Source organism: Tachysurus fulvidraco, chromosome 2, assembly GCF_022655615.1.
Source record: "Tachysurus fulvidraco isolate hzauxx_2018 chromosome 2, HZAU_PFXX_2.0, whole genome shotgun sequence".
Classification (NCBI taxonomy): Eukaryota; Metazoa; Chordata; class Actinopteri; order Siluriformes; family Bagridae; genus Tachysurus; species Tachysurus fulvidraco.
In genome coordinates, this window is record NC_062519.1 from 38042498 (window position 1) to 38054690 (window position 12193).

Sequence of the window (12193 nt, forward strand, 5' to 3'; positions counted from 1 at the left end):
GTCACTCTGAATAAGGGTGTCTGCCAAATGCTGAAAATGTAATAGTTTATTTACTTGGGAACAGATTCAAATTTAAGAAATTCCTAAAACATCATGACATCATAAAAGCTTATGTTGATGAGTGATGTAGCTGGGTTTTGAAAGACTATAAAAGCTTTTTGACTTGAACAGAATTCACAGACCAATCACAGACTAATTTAATAGTTAATTAAAAAAAAATACTACCATCTTGTTTAGGCCACCAGAGCTTTATCAGTTTTAACATACACAGTAAGCATGGCAAAATGAGAAAGACTGTTGATCACATTTATTTTGATGTAAACACAGAATTACAACAATTTCCCTGAACACATGACAGAAAAACACTTTTGTACACAAAAATATTCCCTGTATATTTGTCATTGTTGATCGACACCTTATTATTGGGTAATATACAAATTTTCTCACTGTTTACTTACTCAAATATTTCCTTCTTTAGTGAGAAGTTGTTAAGAAAGTATGCATACAAGTAGCTTCAGCTGATAGCTACAACCATGTTTTTAAAAGTCTAGTAATCCAATAATCCAAAATAATAGCCTTTTTTTATATACAGTAAAAAGCAGTCATTCATTTATTGCATATGGTCTTTTTGTTGTTTGTCACATAAGCAGAACCGATGCATCAAATGATCTGAGCTGGAGAAGGACGTTTTCCTATAGCATCTGCTGCCTTGCTTAGTGAGAACTGTAAACATATTTACAAAATTCCGGCTACGTAGACTTAACTAGACAGAAAAAGAGTTTATTTAAAAAAAAGAATAATAAAATTCTGATCCGAAAGTTTTTAAATTTTAAACCAGGAAGCACTTAATGGTCTATTATAAAAATCCATTTAAAATCATTTGATAAACTGCTGTCTGATGATTCACAAGTTGGAGGTAGGGCTGTAAGATATTGGCACCTAATTAAATGCTAAAAGTGGAGGACAAATGGACTGCTACAAATGTAGTGGATTGTCAAGAGATAAAAAATGGACACAGTGTTGTTAATAAATAGTTGTGCCTTGTTGCATTACAGTATAATAAACTCACAACATTGAGAACAATCTTGAAGGGCTACAGTGTATACAGAAATGGAGCTCTCATTCATCACTGCAGTTTACTAACAGATGTAAAACGTGCCAGTCATTTGAATCATGATCGTTGACGTGTGTGTTAGTCGTCAACAGTTATTGTGCCTGATAATTTCCCACATGCAAATTAGTGAATCTGCGTCTTTTTAATGATGTTGGGCTTTCAGAGCGAGAAGGTCAGCGAGTTCTTCTCCAGTAAACTACAGCCGCTATGAAGGCCACTGCTGCAATGATAGAAATGTTGCGCCATCTTGACACGCTGCGCATAACACCACCCTGTAAAACATAACAGGACAACATAAACATGGCAACAGTCTTCCTGAGAGCAAAACAAATAATATTTTAATAGTCACTCACAGTCCCTCCAGGATGGCATTTTTCTGCAGTTGCAGAAATTATACCAAAAGCAGCCAAATGCAACAACATTCGAAGCATTTTCTGCATCTTTGGGCCGAGACACGGCGTATCATCACAAGACGAGTTCAGCCAAAGCCTATTTCTATTCAGAGTAAGTTTTTCACAGAAAGTAATTATGTATGCACCTTTACCCTTTAAAGAGTTTGCCCATTCAAGTAGTTCGCCCCAAAAAAAAATGCACAAATTATTTCGAAGGCGCCTTCACAAATTTTTGGTCTCAACAATTATGGAAAATAAATCAGGGAAATCCTGGAGAGACTGCACACAGTGACCACACAGGGAGAGATTTCAGTATGATTTTTAAAAAAAAAAAAAAAAAAAAAAAAAAAAAATCTCAAGAAATTAAAAATCTGTATATAGGTTTAGACTGAATTAAAGATCTCTGAAGATCTGTATTTGTATAAAATAAAGCTGTTCCTTTGTTATCGAGGGAATCATGACTAGTTTTGGGGCTTATTAACTCCAATTCTTTGTCATTCTTTATTAAATAAGAGGGGGGGAGAACATATCTGAAAATGCTGATACTACAACAATAAATAAAACGCAGACCCCAATACACTACCCCACCGTGAATTTTCCTAAAACAGCATGTAGTCATTTATTCCTAGCATAATTTTAGCATTGTTTCCATCTCATAGGTTGTAATTTCTCCTTCATACATGATTATTAATGGCTTTCCTGTCGATCTGTTTTCCCAAATCTAAACAAATGTAACAAATTTTTCATATGTTCATTTTAACAAACGTTCATTTAGGCAGATGCAGCCTTCTATAAAATACAACCAATGTTTGTAGAAATGTCCGTCTCCACCTGTGCGCTCCTTCATCAGACTTTCTCACACTCACACTGAAGCACGGTCACATGTTCACTCGAGGCCCCTCGATTTTAGTAGTGTAAACCACAGCATGCTCCATGACGCTGGGTTGTTTGAAGTCGAAAACCACGGACCGCACTTACTACGGCCTTTATGATCATGTCTGAGCTATAAAACTCGCCAGCGGACTCCTACAAGGTCTGGAGGAGCTTCTGCGCCACACATGCTCACCGCACCTCGCTGTGCTGTAATGACGGCCTTTGGACACCGTCACACAAACATCCGAGCGAAAGAATTCGAGATGCAAAACGAGATACGCTGAACATGTAAAGCAAAGCTACAAATTCAGCCGCCCTCGGACTACTTTTTGTCCGTCTGTAGTAATTGTTATGATGACAACCACCCTCCCTCTTACTTGTGTGTGTACACATTACCGTAAATTAGCAGTAATTAGTCTCCGCTGTGATAATGCCAGCTGCAGGGTGCTGAATCATCGTCTGCCAAGCTGACCCCCACATGAATCCGTGCAGTTTATATGGGACTTTTGAGTTTGATTTGCATTTAATATAAAAAAGACAGTATCTGTGATTATTTAACAGACTATATGTGTGTGGTGTGCTTTTACAATGTGTGTACAGAATGCATGTGTATGGAACGCGTCAGAGTTTATGCCTCTATGCTTCCTGACACTCAAGTGGGCGTGACTCTGTGTGTGGTGGCCTGTGTCTGAGTCGACCTGTGTGGCTCTGTATGGGTGGCCAGAAAGCACTCGTGTGCGCACACACACACACACACACACACGCATACCAACCACTTACCCATCCTCCTTGCTGTCTGATCCAGGCGGAAATGTGTTCCCTGATAAACTGCAATACCCAGCTAATGATGTGCTTGATGATTTCAAAGTGGTTTTGAGTCAGCGCCTAAGGGAAGAGGGGGGAAGAGAGAGCTGAGTCTTTCCAGTAGCTTCTATATTCTCTGTACAGTCAATTTCCTGTAGCATGACAATGGATAAACATGCAAAAGCAATTATCAGCTTATTTCATGGCAATGCTAGTTGTAACAATGACCTTATTTCTCCTTTGATATATATTTATAAAGTACAACTTATACTTGACTCACTAAATGAAATAAAGAACAAATATGGTTTTTGTTAGCCAATAGAAAACAAGCAGTCAGAACCATTATCCTAACTGGTGAGATATACTCATTCATGATGGTGCACGTCATTGGGGAAACCGATTGATATACAGTACACTTCCTGACAAAAGTCTTGTCGCCTGATGACCGTCTCCTGTCTCCTGCTTGGCCAGCCCAGTCACCAGACATGAACATTATTGAGCATGTCTGGTGTAAGATGAAGGAGGCATCGAAGATGAAACCAAAAAAATCTTGATGAACTCTGGGAGTCCTGCAAGGATGTTTTCTTTGCCATTCCAGATGACTTTATTAATAAGTTATTTGGGTCATTGCTGAGACGTATGGATGCAGTCCTCCAAGCTCATGGGAGTCATATACAATATTATTTATTTTTCCACTGCACTATGACTTTATGTTCTGTACTGTACATTATTTCTGTTAAGTGGCAAGACTTTTGTCTAAGCAAAGCCTGACCTTTGTGTCCTAATTAAGTAATTAAAAATCAAGGGATAAGATATTATTTTGGTAAAGTAAGCGTAATCTGGAGGCCTTTGCCTTTTATATAAGCCACTTCTGATTCCAAATGATCAGCTGAAGTTAAGTTATTATTTTATTGTTCCTACAACTTGGATAGGTGACAAGTGTGTGTAATATATATATACACACACACACACACACACACACACACATATATACACACACACGTATACTTGGGGTATGTGTTCAAAAATGTTTATCTGATAAGATATTTTTGATAGCAACATTGCTCACCTCTCTATTGCATGCCAATTAAATTAAAAAGCAAACCAGGACTTTGGATATGTAGCATCAAGCTGCAGTTATTAAAGCTTTAAAATGCTGTAGACACCGCAGGAAAGTTTTACCTTGTAAATGAGCTGATAAGCAAGGTGAAAGAGTGCTACTATTCGCCCCCAGTTAATGCCATCTGAAAAGATGCTCTTTGCCACGGTCATGAACACCTCCTGAGCACAGTTGGCCTGCACAGTGTTGATGAGGCTGTATAGAGATGAAGAGATTAAACATAAAGTCATACTGAACATACTGTATATGCACAGGTTCGATCGTCTTGTTACAATTTTAGAAAATGAATATAGCCGGTTTGTTGCGTTTTCTGACATTATTATATTAGAACACTCATATTACAGCAAAACACATTTAACCCATCCTTTGAGTTTAATACATGAATCACAAATTGGGAAAAAAAGAGATATTAGCGCTAATATGGCTGGGTCTACAGTAAAACTTTCACCCTATCGTTAAGAAATTAGCTAATGCTGTGAGACTGATATTACAGTCTGTAGGAGTGGGAAGGATGGCATTCATCTCTCGAACTAAATCATGATCTCCTTTTGTAGACAGGGGCAGTGGGCGATCTCCTACAATCTTATGTGACAAATGCCTGGTTTAAAATGTACAAAACATTAAAAAAAATGCAAATTGTTGATTATAGTGGTCCCTTCTGAAGGGAGACACCTTTACAAAGTGTGCCGAGAGCAACTGATGATCAAATAGAACAAAAAATTTATCACACCTAGAAAGAGCAGTGCCTCATTGTGAAATAGTAATATCCAAATATATGTCATGTTTTGGTATTGCTGTGTTAATTGGTTGTCCAGAGAAATGTGGAAGTTGCACCAATAACACTGCATTCCTCAATCATCAGTAACTGTAGAGAAGATTTCTTACTGCTGAAGCTCTGCGTTCCGGTTCAGCTCATCGGCGATCTTAAGAAGCTGTTCAACAACTACTTTGATATGAGGATCGTCTCCTTCGCTAGCTGTTCCACCGAGGTCCACGGGGCTGAGGTGCATGGCCGGGTCCTCGGTGCTGAGCCTTTCTATTACGTATCTTCGCATGAAAACAAACCACAATCAGAATAAGGAGAGATGCAAATATGGTCACAGATGTAAATATGTGAACATGCAGGAAGTAGGATAATGTACCCTCTCAGAAATAAAGCACCATCTTCTACGATTCTATCGTCAACGACATCTGAAAAAGAGAAGAATTATTTAACTGAAAAAAGGAACCGATATGTTGTATTTATCTCCCAAAGCTGTACAGAACAGACTTATTTAGGTTGAACTAGTTACCCAGCTGCCAATATCTATTTCTTCCAGGATATATAAAGTATCATCCAGGATCAATAAAGTATCATACTGTATGATGACATTTCTATTCATATTGCACTTCAATCTAAGTTCTTTACATAAGATTACCAATTAGAAAAAGTATAAAGAATCCACAATTATCAATAATACATACAAGGACAAAAACTACAAGAAAGATTGCATTAGATATAGAAAACCTAGTAAAATTATAGAAATACATTTTTTTTTAAATCTTTAAATAACAGACTTCAAAATTAAACACTGAAATGCATAATGAATAAAAAATAAATGAATACTAACAAATTAAGTATTAAAAACAAACTGAATGTATTACATGAGGGCAGGCATTTCTCTCATCTGTTTGCCGTCTCACTGTCTACATTAAACCACCCCCAAAAAAGTGATTTCCCTTTTTGCTGCTTACTCATATTTTGGTTTTAGGGGATTTTTGCTACTGCGTTCTACATCTTGTATTGCACTGATTTCACATCGCAAGCTCATTGTCATATACAGCAATCAGTCAAAACTATCAAATTTTGCTTCCCTTTTGCCCTGATTGCAAAATGTTCATTTTATTCTGCTGTCATAACTTGCTTTGTACTCCTACAAAGCAAGTCCTACATAACTGCTCTCACCCCATTATACCTCAGGGCAGATTATTCACCTGTTTTTATATATGCTGTTTATATATATAACAAATGAGACAGAATACAGGACAAATAAAAAGCTTTGCTGTTTCAGCATTACAGCAGAGCTTTTTTTTTTTGTCCTGTCTTCTGTCCCATTTGTTTTATATATAAACAGGTACAAAGAATTCTACCCAGATTACTGATGCCTCAATATGAAAGTAGACATGCTGACTGTTTAAAGGGACTAAATAGACATATTCAAATAAATTAACTCTTGAGTTTGCATGTTGGCACACCAGGCACACATGCCATCTGACAGCTGCCAGGTCTCCGGTTCGATCTTAAACTCGGGTTACTGAGTCCGTCGAGTTTTGCATGTCTCTATCCATTTCCTTCCTTCCACAAACATTCCAGGTGAACTCACTACATAAATTGTGACTAACGTGTGCACTTGCGCATACGGTGCTTTGCTGTGGACTTTCTATGTATTTCATCCAGGGTGGATTCTCTCCTTGGACCTTTGTGTTCTGTGAAAAGGCTCCGGATCCGCCATGACCTTGACCTGGATACTGCGTCCTGACCAGGACGAATGAATTAACGTTATCGACTGTTGCAAAATTAGGATGACGTTACAGAGAAATTAATTATTATGTGGTAGATCAGCATTTAAGATGTTGGACTAAGGATCAGGAGGTCATGAGTTCGAATCCCAGGTCCACCAAGCTGCCACTGCCGGGCCCCTTGAACAAAGCCCTTAACCCTCAGTTGTATAAATGGAAATAAATGTAAACTGAATAAGAATGTCTGCTCAATGCCTGTAACGTAAATGACTAATAATAGGCACATCTACTCCACCCACCATCTTAAGCCCCGCCCCCACGTTTCAGGTAGCTACAGTCTCTACATGACGTCAGAAGCAATTCTTAAAAAGGCTGTTAGTGATTTGTTAATAAATTACAAATTTGACTAAAACACGTCAAATCTTCGTCCTACGTGAAGACAAATTATTAAACTATTTTTTAAATATAACTTTATATTTATAAATTTAAGTTTAAATTAAAAAATACGAGCGAAACCTCACAACTCGGACAGGAGCTACAAGCTATCCGGAAGGAACAAGGTTTAGATGATGATGGTGTGATTGATGTTGTTATTTTCACCCCGGTTTGTATCCTACCTTCACCACCTGTTGCACCTTTTAGTTCGCTGTCGTCCGTCCTGTCGTTCTCATGTGACTCTGCCATTGTTTTATTCAACAGCAACAACTTTTAAACACTAAGAAAGTCACCTGTTATGCTAGTAGGCTAGCTAAGTCGCTATAACTAACTCTAACCGCCAAGTAGAAATGATTTGCTCGGTGGCTTCTTCTGATTTTTAGTGTTGAATCAAAGAATAAAAAATGCCTGCGTCTTTGTCGGTATTTCCCCCACACCATTAGAAAGGACGGAGGCTAAGCAGCAGCTTCAAGGAAAACGCCATGAAACTCCACAGACATAAGAACAACTTCGAGTGAAAGATGAAAAAACAAGGAAGTGGCGCGGAAACAGGCCTGGCGAAAAAAATCAGACCCAACGCGAGCCTCGACGCTGTGGGCTGTATCCCAAATACCATCATTTTTTACTTACAAGTGCACTAGGTCTGTTATGAAACATGAGGCTTTAACACCCTACGTAGTACACTATATGTTTAAAAGATCGTCGTTTGGGATTAAACCCATAGGATGATGGATTTCCTTATGACAGAAAGATGAGTGTATTTTTCTCGTCGTATTTCTTAAATTAAGCACATTTAAACTACTTAAAATTATGACTACTATAAAATTATGATGAAATTATTATAATAAATCATTATTTTTTATAATTAATTGTCATAGTGTAGTTCAAATAGTTTTAATTTGATTAAGAAATATGATGGAAAAAATATACATTCTCAACATTATATATATATATTATTACATATATTTTATATATATTTTTTTAATCACAGAATTAAATATAACGCATAGAAGGAAAATGTACATCAGTACATACATTCATGCAGTTTACCAATCAGCCAATCATGTGACAGCATCACAATGCATAAAATCATGCAGGTGCAGGACAAGAGATCATCTGGTCTTTTCCAGTCTTTAGATCTTCTTGTCAGACACGAGCAGAAGTTGATGTGGTTGCATTACAGTTTCAAATACCCTGGAATCAAGAGGCCCAAACCTATTACAGCATGACAATTCCCCTGTGCACAAAGCAAGCTCCAGGAACACATGGCATGCCAAGGATGAACTGGAACCTGGACTGCACCCCAGGTCTCCAAAATCTAGTGAAAATCCTTCCTAGAAGAGTGGAGGTTATTGCATTCTGAGATACATTAGTAATGAGATATTATTTGTATTCCTGACCTTTATAGATAGCTAACACTTCATATTAAACTCAGAATGAATTTCCTGGTTACATAATTGCTTGAAATTATTTTATAATCACACTATCCGACATCTCGCAGATGAGGATGGGTTCACTTTTGAGTCTAGTTCCTTTCAAGGTTTTTTCCTCATATCGTTTCAGGTAGATTTTCCATGCCGTCGTCACCTCAGGCTTTCTCAACAGGGAACTTTTTTAAATGTATAATGTATACCCTGTTTTTTTTGTTTTTGTTTTTGTTTTTTTGTAAATCTGTGTTATGATACCTATTGTTATAAGTGCTATAAAAAATGTACATAAAATGTTACTGAAATTAATTGAATTATAACAGAAAATGGGAATAAATCTGAAATGAAATCTTAGTAATTTAATGGAAATTGACAATTAAGTATTTTTACACTGCTAATGAAGCCAGTCCATTAAAATTCTACATTGGTTATTCCACTCAGCTCCAGTAGATGTCGCTGTTGACTCAGTTGGAAAACTCGCCATTTAAGGAGACGTAAGTGCAGCGTCAGACGTATTCACAAGTTCAAGTCATGTTTGCTCACTATAATAGTGCTTTATTTGGAAGAATCGTCAAAAATCTTTGCATTCAATCAGTAAACTCGTCAAGTCTGTGTCCAGGCAAGTGTTTCACACGTTACATGGACTACTAAGAAGATATATGTATTTGTTAAACCTCAATACAAAACTCTGGTTTGACTAAGTCACAAAACAAAGCAGTGAACTTTGCTTATGTGTTTTTACACAATTGTTAGCATAATGTATAGTGATACTGTGCCGCATAATGTTTTGTCAGTCTATCAGTATATATGCCTTTTTTTTTTAAACCTGCCAAACAGGTTATGTCATTACAGCCAAGCCTATCACACACACACACACACACAGAGGTCTAGTGAGTGCATACAAGGCCACCATTGATATGGTTGAAAGGTACCCCTGTTGTGTGTGCTCTAATTTTACTATTAGTTTAATTCCCACCCCTTCATGAACACACTCATGTATTTTTGTGTACAAATCTACCAAAATATCTAGGGCACACATAGTCCAGGACCAGCGACTGAGCACCACAGTAACACACACTGTCCTAAACTACACTTTCAAAAAAATTCAGGTGCCCTTAAATCACACACTGGAGTTCAATGAACAAAATATTCAAGTTCAAAATCATTACTTATATACATTGTGTAGTTTGTTGAGAAAAGAAATGTTGTGATAGTGGTCAACGGAAACCAAAATCATCAATCCAATGTGGGCTGGATTCAAAATCACAGCCAAAACTAAACTAAAAAAAATGTTAATTACAGGCTGAACCAATTTGCATGAATTTCCTCACAGCAACTCAATGTGTCCTGTACGTAGATCTCCTTCCAGGCCTGGATCAGGAAATCAGTAAGCTTCTAGATAGTTTGTGGTTTTACTTAGCAGCTCCTAATGCTTTGATAAATAATATCCCAGAGATTCTTAATTGGATTCAGGTCTAAGGAACCTGTGGGTCACTCAAGTGTATCAATACCTGTTTCATCCAGAAACTGCCTACACAGTATGGCCACATTAAGCCGGGCATTATGGACCTGGGGGAACCTAGGGAAAACTGCTCCAGCATAAGTTCTGACAGTGGCTGTGAGGATTTTCTCCCAGTAACTAATAGCAGTAAGGGTACCGTTGATTAGCACGTGGAGGTCCGTGAGCCCTTCAAAGGACATTCCTCCCCAGACCATCACTGACCAACAGTCAAAGCGGTCATGTTGGATGAAGCAGGCTTTCACATGTGCTCAATGTGAACCTGCTCGAGAACAGGGCACCAGTGACAGACCTGCAAATTCTCAAATACAGAATCTGAAACTTGCTAAATGTTTACTCTCAGAATACAGGGTCATCCTCTTCCTGATGACAAATCTTAAAAGTGAAAGCAAATGTTGAAGGACAACACAGTCAAATAATGGTGCTTTAGAGCATGTATTTGTTCTTTTATTCATTGAACTTCAGTAAACGCATTATCCTGATGAGGGTTAGGTTGGGTTCAGAACATACTTTGTATAGACCTGCGGCTTGAATACGTCCTAAATGGGCACCACAAACATAAATTCATAATATGCTGATTATTGTAGTGCTAAACTAACGAATGTGCAAATACAGCAGAACAAATTAGTAAATCGCAAATTACAAATAGCAAATAGCATGCATGGTGTTCAAGTGCAATCTTTACAACTTTTATCCATTCAGTGTCAAAGCTGTTATGGTCATTTTCAGACATCTGTATTGAAGCCTAGTGTCATCGACCCAGCCATGCAGAATTTAACCCCAAAAACCTGGCAAATGTATAAAAATAATCATTTTTATAAAAATACAAAACTCAACAGAGACATTCATAGACCTAAGAAGCTTTGTATAGACTTTAAATTAAATTTCATAATATGAATTTTAAATATTTAAGAGAATGTTTTGATTCCAACCAATGATTAGTTTAACTATTTATTGCGGCCTCCAAATGTTCTGATTGATATCAACCAACAGCACTGCTTCAGGCCACAGGAACCATCTACTTTTGCCCAGTTTATGCTAAAAGAAAAAAATGAGATTTTATTTAATACTGATCGTTGTTAATTCTTGATTGGCCAGAAAGTCAACTTTGACAATAGATCAAGCTACAACGTTTATTCTAATGCACTTAATATAATGTTATACTTGCACAGAGATTTTATATAGTGGTGGACACTTTACATATCTAATTTATAAAAAGTTGTTTTTGTTTGTATAAAATTATGAAAGGAATCACCAGTGTCAGTGCATTATAGCAGTCAGAAGTTTACTGAAACAGGACAGTCTTCAGGATAGCAAGCTTCATGGAGAGCAAAGAAAGAGAGGCTGGTGAAAGAACAACAGTTTATAGCAGAAATAACGTCAGTGATAATGATGCAAACGTTTCACAGCATTTACTGTAAGTATGAATGGACAAAAATGAAGTCAGGCAACAGACTGTTCAACTGAAATGAACCAAATTGTATGTCATTATTTTTATGGTATATCTTTTAGAGATTCCAAAACTGACTACAGTCTTGTCCAGACCTGACTCCAAGTTACACACTAATCACACTAAACACACTAATCACCAGAGGTGGGAAGTAACGGAGTAAAAATACTTCGTTACTGTACTTAAGTACATTTTTCTGGTATCAGTACTTTACTCCACTATTTATTTTTCGGACAACTTTTTACTTTTACTCATTACATTTTTACACAAATATCTGTACTTATTACTTCTTACATTTTCAAAACGGACTCGTTACTTTTAGTATTATTTCTTCTCATTGAGCACTGTTTCCAGCCTATCATCCTATCATTGTGCGGCTTTTTCCCCATGTGACTGGTGTACTGTATTATTTACTGGCTATCAGACATAGACTAAGGATAGCGGAGCTAACAATGAGCAGCACGCCTACAAAAGGAATGGCTAATGTTAATTCAGAGGGAGTCACCGATGTTAAAATAACTAACAACGAGGACTTTCATGAACACACATGGCCATATATG

At 37.2% G+C, this 12193-nt stretch overlaps 1 protein-coding gene across 1 annotated transcript; it reads right to left on the reverse strand.

Moving 5' to 3' along the window:
• Positions 1-292: 292 nt before the first annotated feature.
• On the reverse strand, positions 293-7824 carry zgc:153993 (uncharacterized protein LOC767645 homolog). The gene is made up of 6 exons (XM_027153234.2): positions 7420-7824; positions 5446-5494; positions 5189-5350; positions 4366-4498; positions 3160-3264; positions 293-1386 (listed from the first exon to the last, which is right to left on the reverse strand). The coding sequence occupies exons 1-6, from the start codon at positions 7484-7486 to the stop codon at positions 1288-1290; spliced, it is 615 nt and encodes a 204-aa protein (XP_027009035.1). The 5' UTR covers positions 7487-7824; the 3' UTR covers positions 293-1287.
• Positions 7825-12193: the final 4369 nt, after the last annotated feature.